This window comes from Papilio machaon, chromosome 10, assembly GCF_912999745.1.
Source record: "Papilio machaon chromosome 10, ilPapMach1.1, whole genome shotgun sequence".
In the NCBI taxonomy this organism is placed as follows: Eukaryota; Metazoa; Arthropoda; class Insecta; order Lepidoptera; family Papilionidae; genus Papilio; species Papilio machaon.
The window spans coordinates 4,552,618-4,572,176 of NC_059995.1; the positions used below are offsets into that span (position 1 = coordinate 4,552,618).

The 19,559-nt window shown below is 33.8% G+C and overlaps 1 protein-coding gene across 2 annotated transcripts; it reads left to right on the forward strand.

Moving 5' to 3' along the window:
* The first annotated feature begins 508 nt into the window (after window positions 1–508).
* On the forward strand, window positions 509–18,803 carry LOC106718249. 2 transcript variants are annotated; one of them, XM_014512295.2, is made up of 7 exons: window positions 509–732; window positions 7,919–8,050; window positions 12,355–12,530; window positions 15,025–15,207; window positions 17,291–17,388; window positions 17,768–17,869; window positions 18,289–18,803. In XM_014512295.2, exons 1-7 carry the CDS (start codon window positions 687–689, stop codon window positions 18,686–18,688), a joined length of 1,137 nt encoding a protein of 378 aa, XP_014367781.2. In that variant the 5' UTR covers window positions 509–686; the 3' UTR covers window positions 18,689–18,803. The 2 variants fall into 2 exon arrangements, with proteins under 2 accessions (XP_014367781.2, XP_014367782.2); XM_014512296.2 differs by having other exon boundaries at window positions 7,924–8,050.
* The last annotated feature ends 756 nt before the right edge of the window (window positions 18,804–19,559 follow it).

Here is a 19,559-nt window from a genome sequence, read left to right on the forward strand (position 1 = left end):
ACTCAATTAGAGCTTTCGTTCATCACTTAACACAACCGTGACCGGCCTTACCGCCGCCCTACATTACCATCTAGCACACATTTTCTTTAAATTAATATTAAAAACGTGTTCTAGCTTCTTTTTGTCCCACTCAAGTTATAAAGAAATTCTTTGCCTATTTCTTAAACTAAGTCCAATTGACCATTTAGGTCAGGGGAAAAAATGAACAATCGATAAAGTAAACACGAACCGGACCAAAATCAAATGTATCAATAAAGAAAAATGTTCTCTTATCTAGTAATTAGATGGTACCGCAAGGTCGTTGGAATTTCTTCTATGGAAGATAGTAACCAGGTTTCGCCGTAAAGGATGATAGTTTTTATACTAAAGTTTAGTACAGCCGTCAATAGAAAACCTTCTACAGGCATCAGTCACTACATCAGTGGTAGAACACGTACGGACTAAACCAGTCTTAGTACCTATCCTACTTGTCGACAACATGCGCCCGCGTCGCGTTTACTCCGTTTCTAGTTGCGTTTGCTAGTCACGCGTCAGTCGTCGTTCGGTACAGTTGTGTCTGTCTGCCTGTGCGCATACACTTCGAATATTTTTACAAATTAAAAGGAAAAGTGCAGTGATCCTGTTAGCAAATATCTATATTTTTGTGAATGATATTAGTGAAGTGAAAATATGTGATAATATAATTTATGTTGTACCTACATTATTATTGGAGTTCGGATTTACCTTTCAGCGGTAAGATTTTTTCGTTTATTTTAATATTACAATAATACATATTTAAATCGATTATTTTTAAATAAAGTAAAATAGTTTCGTCGTCTTTAATGTCATTAAAAATTAATTAAGATGCTTATTATTGTTAATGTTTCGACTGTGGTAAGTAAAAACAATAAAAAAGTAAATTTTATAAAATTGCAATGGTTTTACATTGGAATGTTTTGCGACACTTCCTGTTGAACTCAAGAACAATGCGGCAGTCGTGTGCCGAGGAAATACAAACAATCATTTCGCAATCTTTAACAACCCCAAATTACATAAATAATAAAGTATTCACTCAATTCATTTAAGGCTTGCAACACAGGATGTATATAACGCAATTTGGATATCGATATTATAAATCGCTAATGCATAATTTCATAGCCTACCTGAGTTGAAAAAACAACATTAAACAATTTTGAAAGTACACGCAACATATTAAATTGCGATTAAAAATACAAACATAATATGTCAAAATACATGAAATCACGTTACGAATATTCAAAGAAGAGAAGAGAATTTGGACGACAACCTCTTTTCCAAGCAGTTCCCGCAGAAATCTTAGACTCTATATATCCAAACGAAGAAGAGCAAAGACGATATATACTCCGCAACCCGGTACACAGAGAGGTGCAAGCGACAATGCCGCAATCGGAACACGATGCGAACACAAAGGAATTGGTTATTCACGAACAAGGCATAAATCATACGGAAGGTGGCTGGCCGCGTGACGTCCATCCGTACAACGAAGATCATGTAACGAGGTACAGGCGACGCGTACAGCATGAAGACGGTTACGTCAACACGGTCATCAGCCTTCACCCCCAAATAGAACATTATATCGATCAAAACAATGCCATAGACATGTATCAAACGTATTTCGCAGATATGACCCCTCAGCCTCCCGTCGAAAAGTATAATCTACAAATTGCAAACGCATTTTGTGATCCTCATTCCCGACCAGTGTCATGCATTGTATGGACTAACGAACAACCAACTCGTTTAGCCATAGCGTACTGTCAAAAAATCGTAGGCCATAAGTCGAAGAAACCTAACTATTTCTCCATATGGGATATACAACGACAAACCGCTCCGCTTGTCGAATTGCTACCACAATATCCTTGCTGGGAATTAGCGTGTTCCCCGGCACAATCTGAAATATTGGTAGCGGGCCTTGAAAATGGCACTGTTAATATATTCGACATCCGCAAAGGTCATGATGCAATATCAAAAAGTTCCATTTACAATTCTCACATTGGACCTGTATCTGGATTACTTTTCACGCACACAAGAACAAATACTGAGTTTTTCACTGGCTCATTAGATGGCTATTGTCTCTGGTGGGATACAAGAAATTTATCAACACCAATAGATAGATTGCCGATGTCGGTTAGATTTTCCCCACCGGAAACACCTAATATGTCTAACGCTGAAGGGGTAAGCTCCTTACAGTTCGATCGAGGGCTGCCAACAAAATTTTTGTGCGGGACGGAGTCTGGATTAGTTATTAACGCGAACCGTATGGGCAGGAGTCACTCGGAGATCTTGACATCATATTGGGAGGCGCACGCCGGACCGGTCCGCGCGATTCATAGAAGTCCGTGTACGTTGAGAATGTTTATAACATGTGGGGATTGGAGCGTTCGCATATGGAGCGAAGAGGTCCGTACGGCGCCTATAATAGTCACCAAACCATATCGAAACCAAGTTACCGATGTCACGTGGGCTCCACTCCGATACTCTAGCTATATGGCTATATGCGAAGGCGGATACTTTTATTACTGGGATATTTTGCGTAATTTCAACGAAGCTGTAGCCACGTTACAAGTCTCTAAACACGGGCTGACTAAACTCACGCCCCATAGAAAAGGACAGATGGTGGCGATTGGTGATGATCAAGGAACGACGTTTTTGCTTAATTTATCTGATAATATGACGTTTCCCGATGAACGCGATAAACAACTCGTCCATCAAATTTATGACCGGGAGACGAGACGTGAACATATTTTAGACGCGCGCCTGAAGGAGATCCATTTAAAACATCGCGACGAGCTGCCTGAGATCCAGTCTGCAGGAGAGACTGCCAGCGAAGAAGGTGGGTACGGAAAGGAAAATAAGTCTGTAGGTGACGAGGAGTATCGAAGAACTGAAGAAGAATACTTTAGAATTGTTAAACAGGAATTGGATAAAATAGAAAATGTGAATTAATAAACTTAGTAGTAATCGATATAGGAAAATATAGAATAATACATTTATTTTTGAATTTTCGTTCGACTACTTTTTTCACGCTGTTTCATATGTATTTGGTATTTTTAGTTACAAAAAAAACTTCTTGAACATATTTTAAACTATTTTTGGTATGACGTATATATTACTAGATTTATTTACGAAGACTCACAGAAACTTAATTCAAGACAATTTCATGAAAGTAATAAAGCACGTCTTCAAGCTTTTGTCTGGATATTTAATGTACTCCGAGCCCGCATGTCTCCGCGCCATATCCGGCCAAATATTTAGGGGCGTATTTATGTTATAAAATAGGGCGACTAAATATAACTAATAAAGATTGTTAAAAACTTTCAAAGAAAGTGTACACCGGCAGTAAGTAATATTCCATAAATAAATTTCTATTTTAGTATGAGTTACAAGTAACTTGAGATATTTTGTGCATTTAAAATTATGGGGTAAAATTTAATTTAAACAAACATGGAGAGTTAAACAGTTATGATATTAAAAAGTATAAAAATATCACACGATAAAATACGTTATTCTAATAATAATAAAGCTGTCGCTACTTACTTAATTGCACCTCCTTACCAAAGCTCTTTTAAACTTGGCGCAGTTCCAAGTTCGGCTAAGTTATCTATTGCCTCTCTTGTAAGTAATTGTACACTAAAAGTATTTCATATTAAATTTGTGGCATAGTTATAAATATTTAGAAACTTCCAATAATGCACAATAAAGGTGAAATCCAATTTAAAATAGCCTTAAAGCAACTGATATTGGACGATATCTGCAACTTTATTAATGAGGAAAAGACAACTAGTATAAAAAAATGAAAAACAATGTATGAATAGACTTAAAAAAACAACCGTAAAGTAAAAATTTCTACTAATAGATTAAATTGTACATAAAGATCCTTTCATGAAAGTTTAGGAACGTAATTGAAAGTTTCAACGAAAAATATAAACTTAATTATTTAATTAAAAATTTTATTAGTGTATAAATTATCTTATTATTAATCTATTAGAGTATGTTAGAGACATTAACCTGAATAAAACAGCAACTTGGCGAACGCAACAACTACTCAAATTACTCCGACAAGAATTAATGCAATTTATGTTTACCAACAATTTTAATAACCACTCTTATAATGTTGTTAAATTGTTTGTAATAATTTGTACATAACCGCTTCTAAATTTTACAACCGTATAACGTGGAAAGATATATCTTATTAGAAAAAATAAGAAATAAAAATAAACTTAAAAAATAAACCTAAAAAGATTGATAAACAAACGCAGCATGCTTAAATTAAAAATCAATCATAAAAATAGTCTAATAGTCATCATTCCGTCAACATTTTTAGCAAAAAACTGGCCATCAATACTTCCGCTTATTAAAAGATATTAAAAAATGACAAATGCTACTCGCATATGACTAGTAGTACAGGAATAATATAGAAGGGAAAACGTAGCAATAGCGTGCGTGAGTATAACGTTATTCCTTAAGTTCAGTGATACGAGGTGAAAGTTGGTCGTGACGCATTCACACAACCAAGTTGTACGACACCGGTTTGCATAGACACAAACAATAAACAATCAAATCCTTGTCACGTAACACGTCATCATATATTTGTCATAACCATTATAAGAATAGAATTGCAATGAAAATGATTTATTAAAGACGTGAAACTAACTACAAACGACCCATCTTAAGTTGTTTAGTTCAAAGTTTTAAATATAAAATTTAAGGCTAAATTATAAAAGATTTAAAAATATTGAACGTTAACTTAAGTAAGGAATGAGATTATAATAAAACTTTACACTATAGACCAGTTATTCCGCGCTATGTGTCATCGTGTTTACAAAACGGCATTGACTTCCAAACATAAGGTTCTTTGAGCTTGTACCTCAGTTAAGGTCACCCACAATGCAGGCCTCATTATGTATCGAACAAATACACATTTATAGTAATTAAATAAAACTGTTTTATTATTCTTGGAACGCATTCCAGACAACTGTAACCAAACCACAAACAGTTATTACAAATTCAATTACACTTATCGTTTTTTTTGCGAATCATTAACAAAAGGTGAAAATGAGAAAAGACTTTTTTCTTTTGCTTTTTCAAATATTATAAGGCTTAATACCAACTGAGAAACATAGTAACATAGGCTCAGTATATTTCATTCACTAAAATTAATGTATCATTTATGAGATACGTGCACGTAAGCAATAAATTAGTAGCCATTCAATCATTCATTCGTTGATTTATTCATTCACACGGACGCTTAGTCCCTTTTATATCCCGATAACACATACATAAAAGCAAAAACGGGTTCAGACGTGGCATCGAGGACATTGGATACAATCATTATACCACTCATGGAAATTCATGACAATACGTCATGATAACGAATGAATATGCTCAAAGTTGAATCTCGGAAGGTTCGTTTGTAAAATTTGATCAGATCAGCAATACAAATACGATTTGATAATTAAAAGAAAGTTAAATGTAGAGAGGATGTTACTTTGGTTGTTTTAACTTTATGACTGCATAGTTTAGCTTGATATTTGTGCTACTAACAAGTAAGTACTCTCTTACAAACGACACTTACTACTAAGTACTCCGTCCGCGCGGAAATCAAAAAGCCTATGTGTTCTACAGACTTTGTTCTACATGTGTGCCAAATTTCATCAAGATCCTTTGATCCGTATCAAAGATACTTTCTAACAAACTTTCGCATTTATAATATTACTAATCTTAGTTTGTTAGACAGTAATGACTTTTATTTACATTCATATCAAATACAGGCATTTTATTAATTTGAATTAGTTGTTACTCTTGAAGATTTAACAAAAAAGTGTAGTTTGATAAATAATCAGTCAATTATCTTGTTGCAAGATCATCAAGTTCTATCGTGGCATTTGTCGTACGCGTAGACTTTTATAAAGCGCTTAGATTATTACCGGTAATGATAAATTAAAGACTCTTACTCGTTTCACACCGAGGAGTAAAACAATGGTCAACCTACTGCGGACAGTTTTTCTATTACATTTTTTGTATGCAACTTTAATATCAACTTTTTATGGCTACTTATAAAATTTCAACTGTCAATACAGAGAACTGAAAACTGTTTTTGTTCAGGTCTAATAGCGGTGGAAACCCACGGTTAGGACGTATCCGGATCTAAAGATAACTAATAAAGGTTCTGCTAGCTAGAGTGTGACTTAATTCATTTACAATATACACAACAATAATTTATTCAAATGAATTGATAATAGCAACACATTACCCTTTACAATGTTTACAGTAGTTTGCGTAGGTATTGTTAGACTAAGGAGTCGGCCATCGAATGCCAATGTCAACTGATTTGCAAACCAGTCCTGTCGGTACTGTTATGTGAACGCTTCGCCAGACCGTGTGACCCACATCACACATCATTCGATAGCTATTTAAACATATGAAAAATATGAAAATTCTACTCGTATTTAATTACTTTATTAGTAAATTGTGTCTGTTCCGATTTTCCTACTCGCATCTAAAATATTTTTATTCTAAAAAAAACTAAAGTATAACAAACAAAAATTACTTTCATAGACATTACATTGTCAAATTGTTGATTGTAAAAAGATGTAATTTTCAAAAAATAATACGTTATGGGGCAATATTCCTGATAAATATTGTGTCAAAGATTCCACTCCCATATATTAATATTCAAACTTACGTTACAAAATTGCACATTTAATTACATCCTCAAAGAACTTAAATATCATGTGTTGCAAATTTAATTTGAAAGTAATTAATTTGAAATGCAAATATACTACGTAATTTTTGAAACTAGTACAGCTATGTTATTAGACCATAAAAGGCATGAGCATGAAACGAAACTTTGCAACTATTATACATTTAAAGTGTTCATTCACGTAATAGAAAGAAGGCCTTGCTTTACTTTTAATGTATTCGTCCTTGTAGTAGAGTATAGTAACGCCCACTGACAACTATTGATGAATAATATTGCGCTTTCACTCACGTTTTCATTGGAGAAACTATTGTAATGCTTTGAACATGATTAACCCAAGCAGACTAAAAAGGAGCACGTCGCTGTATAATCTCATAGACAATATATCTACGCCAACTATCATGAACTCTCTCATCAATCAATAGAAACTATCTCATGAAATTGTTAAGAGTGGTTACCACAAGAATTCCTCTAAACTTATTTGTGGACACTTTATCTGCTGTAATATATTCACTGATTTTTTTACTGTCTGTCCTTCCGAGTCCATTGTAGTTAGCAGGGACATAACATCAGATAACTCGTTCGACCATTTGTCACATTCTAGTAAAAAAATTGTGTAAATCACTCAAATCCAAACAAGCTTTGCAAATCTGATAATATCGACGAAACGTTTGTAAATACGATAGTTTACGAAGTCTGTGTTGAGAATTGAAATAACTCGCATCGTTTGAACATTCCCAATGCTTATTGATCTCAATAACTTCAGCCTTTGGAGCATGATCCTTGCCAAAGGTAATTAAAAGCTAAATTTTCGCCTTTAAGCTTTAGTTCACAAGACTTATTTTCAAATAAGCAAATGCAAACCAAATTTTTACGATTTCTCCGGCCTTTTTTTAATGTTGCTATTATTTTCAAATTTAATTCCGAGGTTTTAGGAGGCGCGTGAACGTAATTGGATTTTGGTCGCCTTCAGTCAAATTAGACAAGCGAAATCATATCATGGACGATAAATCTTTGAACGAAAGTTACAAATTTATGATTTTGCCAAGGCCGTGAGCGCCTCTTCCACAAATGACCGACGAGGCAACTTGAACCAAGTGCTTGTTCATTGTTAGCTTTTATACATTCTATATTACATACATATACATTCTAGCACTATCATATCTATTAGTTATATGATTATTATAAAATATTATTTTGCAGCACAGATACGCAATGGTGAAGTGAGCGGTATGCCGTCAGCGGCGCTAGTGGCGCTGGCGCTGCTGGCCACGGCGACGGCAGCGCACGCGCAGCTGCGCCCTGAAGACGCGCCGCCACCACTCAACGATACACGTGAGTGAGTCCCCCTACATTTTTACTAAAAATATGAACTAACATTAAACCACATGACTCCGTACATATTATTAAGACATGCTATGCAACTATGACAACAGGTATGTGAACTCACGGTATATAGTGAGGTGTATATAGTGAATTGGCGGACTTTAAATTTCCTTTTCTACTATACCTTTCTCCCCTCTATCTCTTATCATCGCGACATTAAGTATATAAAAGCTGGTAGTTAATCCATTGCTGATATTTGTTAGCTACTTCCCCATAATAATATACTGAATTATCCAATTTATAAATAGTTTTAATCTTATCACGCACTAAAGTTCAGACGGTGCGTATAAACGCCTCGCCGATATTTCATAACTAAAGGCTGTATTCCCATGACCTTTGCTTCTTATTGCTTCTAATATCGATACAATATCACATTCCTATACATTGGTAATACAACGATAATCTATCTAATGTAACATTTGTATCATAAAAGTCAGTCAAGGGTGGCATCCACAATGATATCGTATATCCCGATAGGTAAAGTGACGTCCTCGACATCAATAAAGTGCGATCTTACATTGTCTCTCATTGTGGAATTCCACTGTCAAAACACTAGTTCAGAAACATATTGTAATCCGTCTAATTGTCCTTGGAAAAATTCACGGTGATGGTGAATATATAAATAAGGATGTTTTATACTTTGCTAGTTGTAGGAATTCGAAGCTTCACGTGACGCTTACTTCAAACTTCAAAACTTATTCTGTTTACAAAAAATAAAAGTAAGTTAGATTTCTTCTCCTAAGTTTGTATTCGCGAATACAATAAAGCTATCATTACTTATTAATGTAAATGTAATAAATTTAATTAGTATTTTTGCACTTTCACTCCTGGTTAGGATTCCATATAAGTTTTTTTTATGAAAAACCTAGGCAATTGGCCTAACGGTATTGTGATGGAAACTGGACGTCGACTTTGATGCCGTTACAAACACATTTTGTCTAAATGATTTGTTTATAAATACTTTTTGAATATTTCTCATCTTCCATACAAACATAAATAACAAAATGTAACAAACATGTTAAAAGCAACCTTCTTTTTAGCTACGAGTATGTTCGCCATATACGGATATCACATGTTATTGCTCTAAATTTTATGCCTATGTTTTCGTCTCGAAATCATTTTAACATAGTAATTCTAAAGTAGCTTACATAAATACGGTTTAAAATTAATTCTGACTAAGTCTTGCAACACATCCAAATAAGGATTTCAGGTACAAAGAATTGCATAATCTCACTTGTATTGTGAAATAAAAGGTTTGGATTATTCATATATTTAATGTTTATTTTTTTAAATGTTTTTAAAGCTTTATGAAAAATAAAAAATAGCTAGACTTCTGTTCATCTTAAGAGTTATAAGCATAAAGATCTACCACGCGATTACACAATCTATTTTCGTTTAATCTCACGTAACGGTGCCTATATCCATGTACAAACAAACACATAAACAGATGCGTAGAAGAAATATCACATATACGTGTAACACGTGAGACGTTGACAGTCTGTGCGATGAATAATCTATGAGAATGACGCGCATGTTTTTTTTTTTTCAAGAAAGCAATGGCATTAGAAATAGTCTTGTCTAGTTTTAAAGAGGTTAAATTAGAGATTTATATAACAATGTCGTATGAATACAAATAGTTTGTTTATTTAAATTTAATCCTTATTTTTGTAAGTCACGGTTATCACAGATAGATAGATGAAATTGAAATTTTAACAGAAAACTTTAAACATAATTGTGGTCTCATACCAATCGCCGAATGGTTTATCGATGACAGACACATTAAGTTGTAAATATTTACACAGATGTTATTTTCATGCCTTGAAATTGAAGGTCTCATCGAGTAAACTACATTATTTTACACAAGCTCTTCGACTCCGGTATCATTCCACAGAAATTAATTACTGCATGATTATAGGTAATAGAGAATACAGTATTTGTTACCTGTAAACAATAATAAATTTAATTTAAACTACATTTTAAGTAATAATTTGAATCTAAAAGCATTAACTATCAGTTGATGATAAACAGTTATAAAATAATTTTGGTTATTATTAACTCTGCTCGAATTATTTCTTCAATTTATTATAATGATATCAATTTTGTTGTATCGTATCAAATATTTTAAAGCTGTAAGAGTAAATTTCTATCGGTCAGTCCCGTTAATTGAACACCGGCATACTAATGGCATATTGCGCGCGCTTTCCAAAGGGAAAGCGTCGAAAACGAATCTTACTTACACAATGAACTTAACAAACCTTACCGTCATACTTAAAAAGAGTTAATGTAAACTTTTCACATAGTTACTTGAAACCGACCTTATTATTTACGTTTTTTTATGTGCACTTTTCACAACAAAGACTAAGAATTTACAATGAAAGAAAGACAACACGTAAACAGACTTCTGCCAAATCAATTTAATAACAAATTTTTCACAAAAGTGAAATAGTCAGTCATATTTTGTCATTTTATAACCTTGTTTTATCGTAATCGTCTTGTTGTTTGCTATTTGAGTGTAAGTTAGTGTCCCGACAGTAAGATATATGCATAAAAGCATGTTTATTTTGACTTTAAATTCTATGTCTGAAGTGGAATATTTGACACCAAAATTGGTCGTTGAAATCTTTTAAATTGCGCCAATCATTTTATATATTAAAAGGCAAAGACAATATCTGTCCAAATGCTCCATTACGAAGTGATTTATTTGTCTTTAAACTATTTTGAACTACTTTATTGGTCAATTTATAGGAAGTTGATTACATAAATGGAGTCGGAAGGTGTGAGCCAATAGCTTCACGCTTTTACTAATACTTACATCACTAATATATTCCTCGCTCATAATATAAAAAACTACTTCCTTTATACTCAGGTAGTAATAAGAAATTTAATCTACACATCTAAAGTACCCGGATTTGTCACGCCAGGAACAAGACAACTCTTCTACCTGAAGTACTTATTAATAACAGTACATCTTTTAATATTCTTTACAGTAACATAATTGACAATATTAACTCCATTATTAGAATTGATAATAGGCTTCTTAATTTTTCCCATTTCGTTTCAAGCAATTTTTTTTAATAAAAACCCCAATACTAAATCATCAATATTCAATAATCGTTGTAAGATTATACAGTAAATTATATAATACTTTACTAGCATATACAACATATGTAATAATTTGTTACACAATTAATAATTCATTCATGTTCAAGCATTAAGTTAAGCTCAAATAATTCTATTCTTACGATTTTCCTTTGTTTTTAAGAATTCGTTAGACATTTGAATGGCTATTGCATAGTTACTTTGACGGTTATATCTTATCTACCTTAAGCTGGATTTACACTTTTGTAAGTACAGAAATTAGACAGATTAGTAATAAGTAGCAAATAGTAAGTAGCATCCAAACGTCTACACTAACACTACACGCCGCGCCGGCCAGTTAACTCGCACTGGACACGCCGAAAAATAGGATCACGGTCTATTCAACTTAAACAACAAATTACTAATCTTATATCTATATATATAAAAGAAAGTCGTGTTAGTTACACTATTTATAACTCAAGAACGGCTGAATCGATTTGACTGAAAATCTGTGGGCAGGTAGCTTAGAACCCCGTTTTCTATTTTTTATTCCGCGCGGACGGAGTCGCGGGTAAAAGCTAGTTAACTCTATTTTGTCGTTCAAACAAAAATACCAACTTAACCCGCCGTGGATGCAAGTTAATTCGCTACTGTACATGTTAAAATGTAAATCGGACTTGACTTAAGTTTTGCAGAAGTTTGCTGTAAAAAAATGTGTAATTTATTAAAACCGATTGAGACCCCAAATTGAAATGAAATTTCGTGTGAGCGATTTAGTGTTACACCAGTATAGAGCCATGAATACATAACAGTCACACATTAGCATAGAAATTCCAACATATACGTCGCTCGCGTGTGAAAAATGTCCAAAACTGTGTCTGATTACAATACCTTGTACATACTTCCTAAATACTTCGGATATTTCAGTACTTATGTACGCATTTTGCATTTTAAACAACATTTAACTTAACATTACTTTAAATAATACCTTTAGAGTTATTTATGATGCCTAAATAGTCGCATAGTGTTGATTTCTCATACTAAATGTACACTGAGGGAATTCCTTAGCGATTGTTTTCCAAATCCGAATTAATTTGGTAACTTTTCCTTATAATATTGGGATTGTATAACAAATCAAAATATTATTTTAATGTCACTTTATATTTGCCTCATAGGTTGCGGGTCGGAGTGTGTGCGTTGCGGCGCGGACGGATGCGTGCGGTGCGCGCGGCTGCTCGTGTGGCCGGGCGGCGGCTGCGTGCGCGTCTGCCCGCCCGGCACGCGTGAAGCTTGGGCACATGACGACCATCTAATGGGACGTGTTTGCTATCCCGCTAACACTTACAATGAGGTATCGTATCTATCATACCTACACCTACTCAAAGAAAGTAACAATACTGCATCTCGACATTTTTTTTACATTATCTACTTATCGACTAAATTTTGGAGCGGTGTTTGATAAACAAGTGTAAATATATTCAAAAAAAAATTAAATGTGTAATTTGTGTAAAATTTGTCTGAGGTTCACAGGACTTTTCCCACTTTTTAATTCCACATTATTTAATCTTTAATTATTTTTAGTAATTTTTTAAAACCCAGTTATACCTATATTCGGTTACAATTGAAGTTGTCAAACATTTTTTTTATTTACTAAAATATTTCATGTTTTATCCGAAAGCTATAAAACAAACTACGAACAATTTACGAAAACACGTTTGCAATTCTTTTTTTTAAAAAGCACGTGTATCCAGATATCTAAACGACTGGAACGTGTCATACAAAAAAAAAATTAAAACTCGATGTCCATAGATAGAGCATAGACTATAAAACATTTTTATGTTTTGAAACGGGGTCAGGCCATTGCCTACTGCTACGGCCGCATCGTAAACATACGCGTTGCTTTGATGCGCTGCACGTGAAGTAACATTATGTTAAATCGTTTATCCGCGCGCTTTTACGAAATAACGATACTGACTCTATTACTCTATACCAGATGTGAATTGTAGAGATATATTCGAAAACTGTGATTATTTAGGTTAAATTATCAAAAACGAAATCTCTTGTTATTATTAAATATTAACAAGACCAAAACACAGAGTTTACACGAGCGGTCGCAATCTTAGGTTATATTTGAATCTAGTGTAATTTTTCTGATCATAAAACCCTCTTTAATGATAGAATATTTAAAAATCAGTGCTATGACAGTAAAATAGCAAAATAAGCATATCTTAAATAAGTGTCTTGACACGTCTCGATATCTCAACTTTTTATCGTAATTATATAAAGTCATTTAAGTATTTATAGCAAGCTATAAGAGGTGTGACATAATTGCCAAATATCTAAAACTGTATCCTCCCTATGGTACTCGATCGTGACTCACGAAACTACAACCGGTCGCTACGCGGGAATCTTTATAGCTCACTTGCAAACATGGCATTCAAGTCACGTCTCACAGAATATCAAACTAACACAAACATAAAAATTTTATCAAGCCTCTTCAATTTGTCGGCGGCTTCATTCATGCTTTTATTTAAATTATCTATTTATGCGATGTTATTATTTTGTAGTTTCTTAGTTTTATCACAATAGTAAAACCGGTTCCTATTGTAAAAAGTCTTGCATTGATTTGTACATGTTGAAGAAACCGGATAAAAAAATAGCGATGTTCCTTGCTAAAGAAAGCGCTATGATTTAAAAAGGTCGCTATGGGCGTCTATTTTGGAAACGGTTTATTAGTTTATAATGCGACCATTTTTTAATACCAATATGTGTCAGTATTATAGTCAGTAATTCCGTAAGTAAACTGATAGAAAATTACTGTTTTTTCTTGCAGTTTTTAACCTTCCATTCCGATGAGGTATTTACTGTACCTTATAACGTCCAAATCGTGAGTCATTAGCGTACCTGAATTCTAAATTATAGGGTTCCTTGCTGCAGACGAAATTCTTTTTCTCTTTTTTAAGGCTAATTCTTTTTCTTCGCTTGTTTTCAACGGTTCCAAAACCTTAATAAAATTACTATTATATTAACCTATACATCCTGCATTTAAGCATGTTAATGTCAACGAATATGATGCTTATTTTTTGGGAAAAAAACGCACCCAGGATAAACCCGGACACAACACGGGTTTGCTCTCTTTGTGTCCGGATTTTGTAGAATCGCTCGCATCGCATGAGAGGTAGCTCTCTTCCTAGAATTTTGTGAAAGCGGTTTTAATGAACAATCCAGTACAAAATAAAAGGTACGAGTTATTCAAAAAAACTTAAGAGATCTGAGATGTTAATTATTTTTATGAGATGGTCGTAATACTATTTACATGTTGTACTTTAACACGATAAGTTAAACGGGTGTTTGTTTAAGAAATATAACGTAAGCCGCATGACGAATTTCAAAATGGCAGCAATGCGATATCGCGTGTTTTCAATTCGAAGCGTAACATTAAGCTAAGATAAGGTGTGTTTTAAGTAACCACATGCACATTACTTTTTATTAACTTCACGTACAATTACATTTATATATATTTACAAATGCCTAAAAAAATATGAGCAAGCAATCCAATTCTTATGCTCGGTATGATATTGGGTCATATTATAACGGTATTCTGTCAGAACCTAGAGCAAGGAACGGCACTAAGGACTTCTTGGTGCCGACATTTTAGCCTAGAGGCTGTGCCGTTTTAACCCCAAGTTGCAAAGGATGCGGTGCGCCTGAGGCTGGGAGGCGCCAGCGAATGGCACTACTTTTAAGTGTACCGTACTTTAAATATCGCAACTCAGCACCCAATATGGTTAAAACGGTTAATCCGCCACTGTATAAAGTGGTAATTTATTTTAACTTGTGTACAGGTGTTAGTGGGCGGGGCGTGCGGTGCAGTACTGTGCGTGGCGCTGGTTGCGGCGGGCGCAGCGTACGCGCGGTGTCGCGGCCGCTGTCAGGCGCGCGCGCAGCCTCAGCCTCTGCCACCACTCGCCCAGCACGACGACGACGCCCGACTTAGAGAGTTTCATAAGCAACTCGATTGTTTACGGGTATTTACACTTACAATATAAACATAATGTTGTTTTAATAATGAATATAAATAGTTCCTTACTTACTTTTTAAAGATTTCTAAAGTTAACATCCTTTTTAGCCCTGCATTATACATTGTTAATATACAATGCGAAATAATATTGTTATTGCATCATATGCAAAATCACCAACACTGGACAACATTTAATATTTGTAATTTGTTCACGGGCGTTATTCGTTTACACGTACACCTTACCTTATTGCACAAAATCTTAGACTTAAAATCTTAAAATAACATTTATTTTTATAAAAAACATAATTAACATTATGCAATTAAAGAGAGAATGGCTTACATGTCTTAATAGTAGTATTGTCGAGATAGTCGTCGACTCTTCAGTTTTAAGTGCCATTTAAGTGTACTACAAAACTTTATTGCGTTCCCACAGGATTAATTGCATTTGGATGAGATCACAACTAAATTTAACTTTATAAAACTGAAGTAAATGAAACTTATTAAATACATTTTAGAAACATTGAGATTAAATTATTCATCACTTAATTTAAGACGTAAGGTTCATTAACTACCAATAAAATCTCGCAGAATTAAGTTCATTACATTTATGTAGGTATGTATTTACTTTGTTTATATCAACACAGTACAGCAAAAATTTGAATTCACAATTGTTAACTATCGTAATTATTTAACAAATTATCGTTAATATAGTTGATGAATCAATTATAAACAAATTAACATAATTTCGATGTACCAGTTGTGTATCGAACCGGCGACGGTCAGCCGCTATGACAGTAGAATACCGTCAAAGCGATCGTCCATGAAGGTACGGAATATCGATTAACGGAAACATAATCGCCTGAGATTGTTTTACCATATTATGTATACCGTTAGGAAAACAATATTTATTTCATTTTTTAATATTAGAAATTATAGTCCACTGATTAAGCATTAATTATCTTATAGCGTTCAAATGCCGCGAATGTTGAAGTTATCGCCACAAATTCCTTAAACTGAACACGACGTTGCCACATAAGATAATTGTTAACGTGGACATCTTATCATTCAGGATTTTTCTTTGCTTTATACTCAAAAGTAATGAATGCTTACTTAAACTGCCACAACTAGGAACCATCAACGTCTACTTCATCATGTCAACTCGTTTGCTTATAAGCCTTAACGTTCCGTGAAATGACCATGATTATGTTGCGGACAAATGTATCATTGTGTTGACATCTGATACACGACGTTTGCCACTTTCGAAATCTCACTTCTCACCTCAACCTCACTCTCTCCTATCCTCTGTCAGGGAACCAGTTTGATTTGTACGATATCGTGACTTGCCCAACCACCCGTCTCTTTGTACAAACATGATCAGACCATAATAATTACACGCTTTCTTCAACCTTAAGCTCCTTTCTTTTGTTTATTTTCTCATTTACTGCACAACATATACTATTTGGTGCATTATTGTTTACTTTCACGATGAAATATTATGAAATTGAATGCAAGTGATTTGAGTTAAAAGTTCTTTCTATACCAAATCGGTGTAGAAAATGATTCCATATTAAGTATGTGTGTGTAAAACAGTTATCCGTAATGTATACGGACTGCGTTGATTCTCGAAGAGATGACTAAAATGCTAAAAATAAAATAACAATGCTGCGAATACAAATCAGTACTAGTGCTTAAAGTCAATGTAACATTTGTTACAAAGTCAAAACTTATTTTGTTGTTCCGCTTCTGTGAGCGATTTCAATTACACTCGATGAATTTTGAAATTTTTTAACGTTTTACTTTAAATGTTTCCATGTTTTTTTCCTATTTGCTTTTTAATATTTAAAAAAATCAAGTAACTCTGTATAAAATATACTCTCAACAATCTCTCTTTCGATCAATATTTGTGTATATGAGTAAATTTTTGTATGAATGTAACATGACTGATAAATTTAGGACCATTGACCACTCCGTTTCCATTGAAATTGAATTAATAATAGTATTTGTAGACGAAGAAATTCTACTTGGATATAGCCATCATAACCATTTAGTTTTTCAATTAATAAATATGCAATTACCTCATTTTGTTCCAGCCTCACGCTTTCACTCTGCTTGCAATCCTTAACCACACGCGGCATCAAGTGAGAGAGCTTTACCAACTGGGCAACAACGACGCAGCTATGGCGTACAGGTATAAAACTTTTTTACACGAAGATATGTGACCGTGACCAGCCACAGTGTCATCCGATACCCGTAGATATCCGCACCAAAGAGTTTGTTTGCTACACACAAGAGCAACCAACCATTTGTTTCAAAATAAACTTAACAGTTATGAACATTTTAAACAAAATTTGTAAAGAAAGAATAGTTTTGTAAAGATAATCTGTAATGATATTAAGGAGAGTGGCACTTGGTTGTACACGCTGAAATCATTTCAAGTAGCTAAAAGCTATTTGCGATTTAATATCCTTACCATTCGAATGCATTACAAGTCCATAAACGTGCAATACGGCGAAGCTGTGCGCATGCCGAAGTTATTTCCAGCAGTTCTAATATTAATTACGTTGCAGCTGCGTTCTGAGCGATTTGGCCAAACTGCTAATACTGCTCAACAAGCAGCAGGTGCCGGTCGTGCCAGACGAGTGGCCCAGGCTCGCTAGTTGGGCGGAACGGTAACCAATTTGTTTAGATTTCTATTTTAAATGCTAATAGCAGCGGCTAACTGTATGGTATGTGACTACTACAATACTAAATACACATTTGCAACAAACAGCAGAAAAATGCAAAGCTATTATATTTGAAGGAAGGAAAGGGTAGATAAGGTCGGAAGTCGTGGGATAATTAAACCAACAAATGTAGCTTCAATTTTCGTTATGAAAGCAAAGGCGCACGCCAAACATATGTAACCGAACAGGTGCACCGAATTCAAGGTGTATCTTATGTTATTGTACACGGGTATTATATATTTAAAGCAAAATTTCGAGTATCGGTGTATGTAAAATAGTTGCTTTATTTTATTTAGCAACTATTTTACATTTAAAATAGTTGCTCATATCTAAATATAAATTAATCAACTTCCTTGCCCCTACAGGATACTAAAACGTTACAGCCGAATGAATGTGAGTCAACAGCAACAAAATCAACTTGTTAATTTCCTACCAACACCACCGAGCCAAGAATCAGATTCCGAAACAACGCAGCAATCATTTTCAACGTTTAAGCCGCCATCTTACTCGCCTACGTCATTTGACAGCCATACAATAGACAAAGAGCTGAACCAGAACCAATGGAATGACGTCAGACCACCGAGCTACTCGCAGATAGAGAGGGAGAAAAATAACTATTCACAAATAGAAAGACAAAAAGAGACAATCACTCTCTCCGACCCCTGGGAGAGGAGACCGATTGTAAGAAGAGAAAGTGTGTGGCTCGAAGATGAATTATTTGAAATGACGAGGCGACCTCAAGACGAACTTACCACTGAACTTTAATTCTTAATTAAAATAGCATATAACGTTATATAATAATTAACGTTACAAAGTAGTACAAATATATCTCACTGTCTTCTTAATTTAGTTAGAAAATAAATTTTATCTCTTTTAAGTTTAGTGAATGTACGTAATTTCCAATTTTATACTAATTTTTACGAAATTGAAGTATCGTCTTAGCAGAAAATCAAATTAAAAATATTATATATAATTAAAACAACATGTTTTTCGTTAAACTTGTTCATCTGTAAATGTACTAAATTGGAATACTGTGCAGTAACAATAAAGTTAAACTTTTGCAGTAAATTTTCAATATTTTTGATAGTCCATTATCTATTGTTTTGTTATAAAAATAAGTCTGCAATAAGTTCTTTTGTTTGTTCATTTCTATTAAAAATCTTAATTTAGCTTTATATTTATAATGTAACATCAACCAAAGTAGTTAATAATGTATAGATCTAGTCTAGAATATATAATTATCTCTATTAGGAAACTAATGCACACCTGCAAATGTGTTATAAGTAAGTAGGTAAGGTAGATAACAACGGTAGTAATTTCATGTTTGTTGGCGTTTACATTAGTATCTGGTCTCAGGACTCCGATTAAGACTTCGACTTCCGACTAAGAAATTGTAAGAAGATTCTTACAATTTCATACTTTTGTCATGCAAACGAATGACGAATTTTGTGAATTGGGAATACATAAATATAAATTATAATTGTAATACAAGTAATATTAGGTACTTAGTACACAACAACGCACATTCTGTTTACCTATATTTTCTAAATATTGTACATTTTCTAAAAGAAAAGGTAAAACGAACTATTACGTTAGTATAAATACTGTACATTTAAATAATTTTGCTTCCTGAATG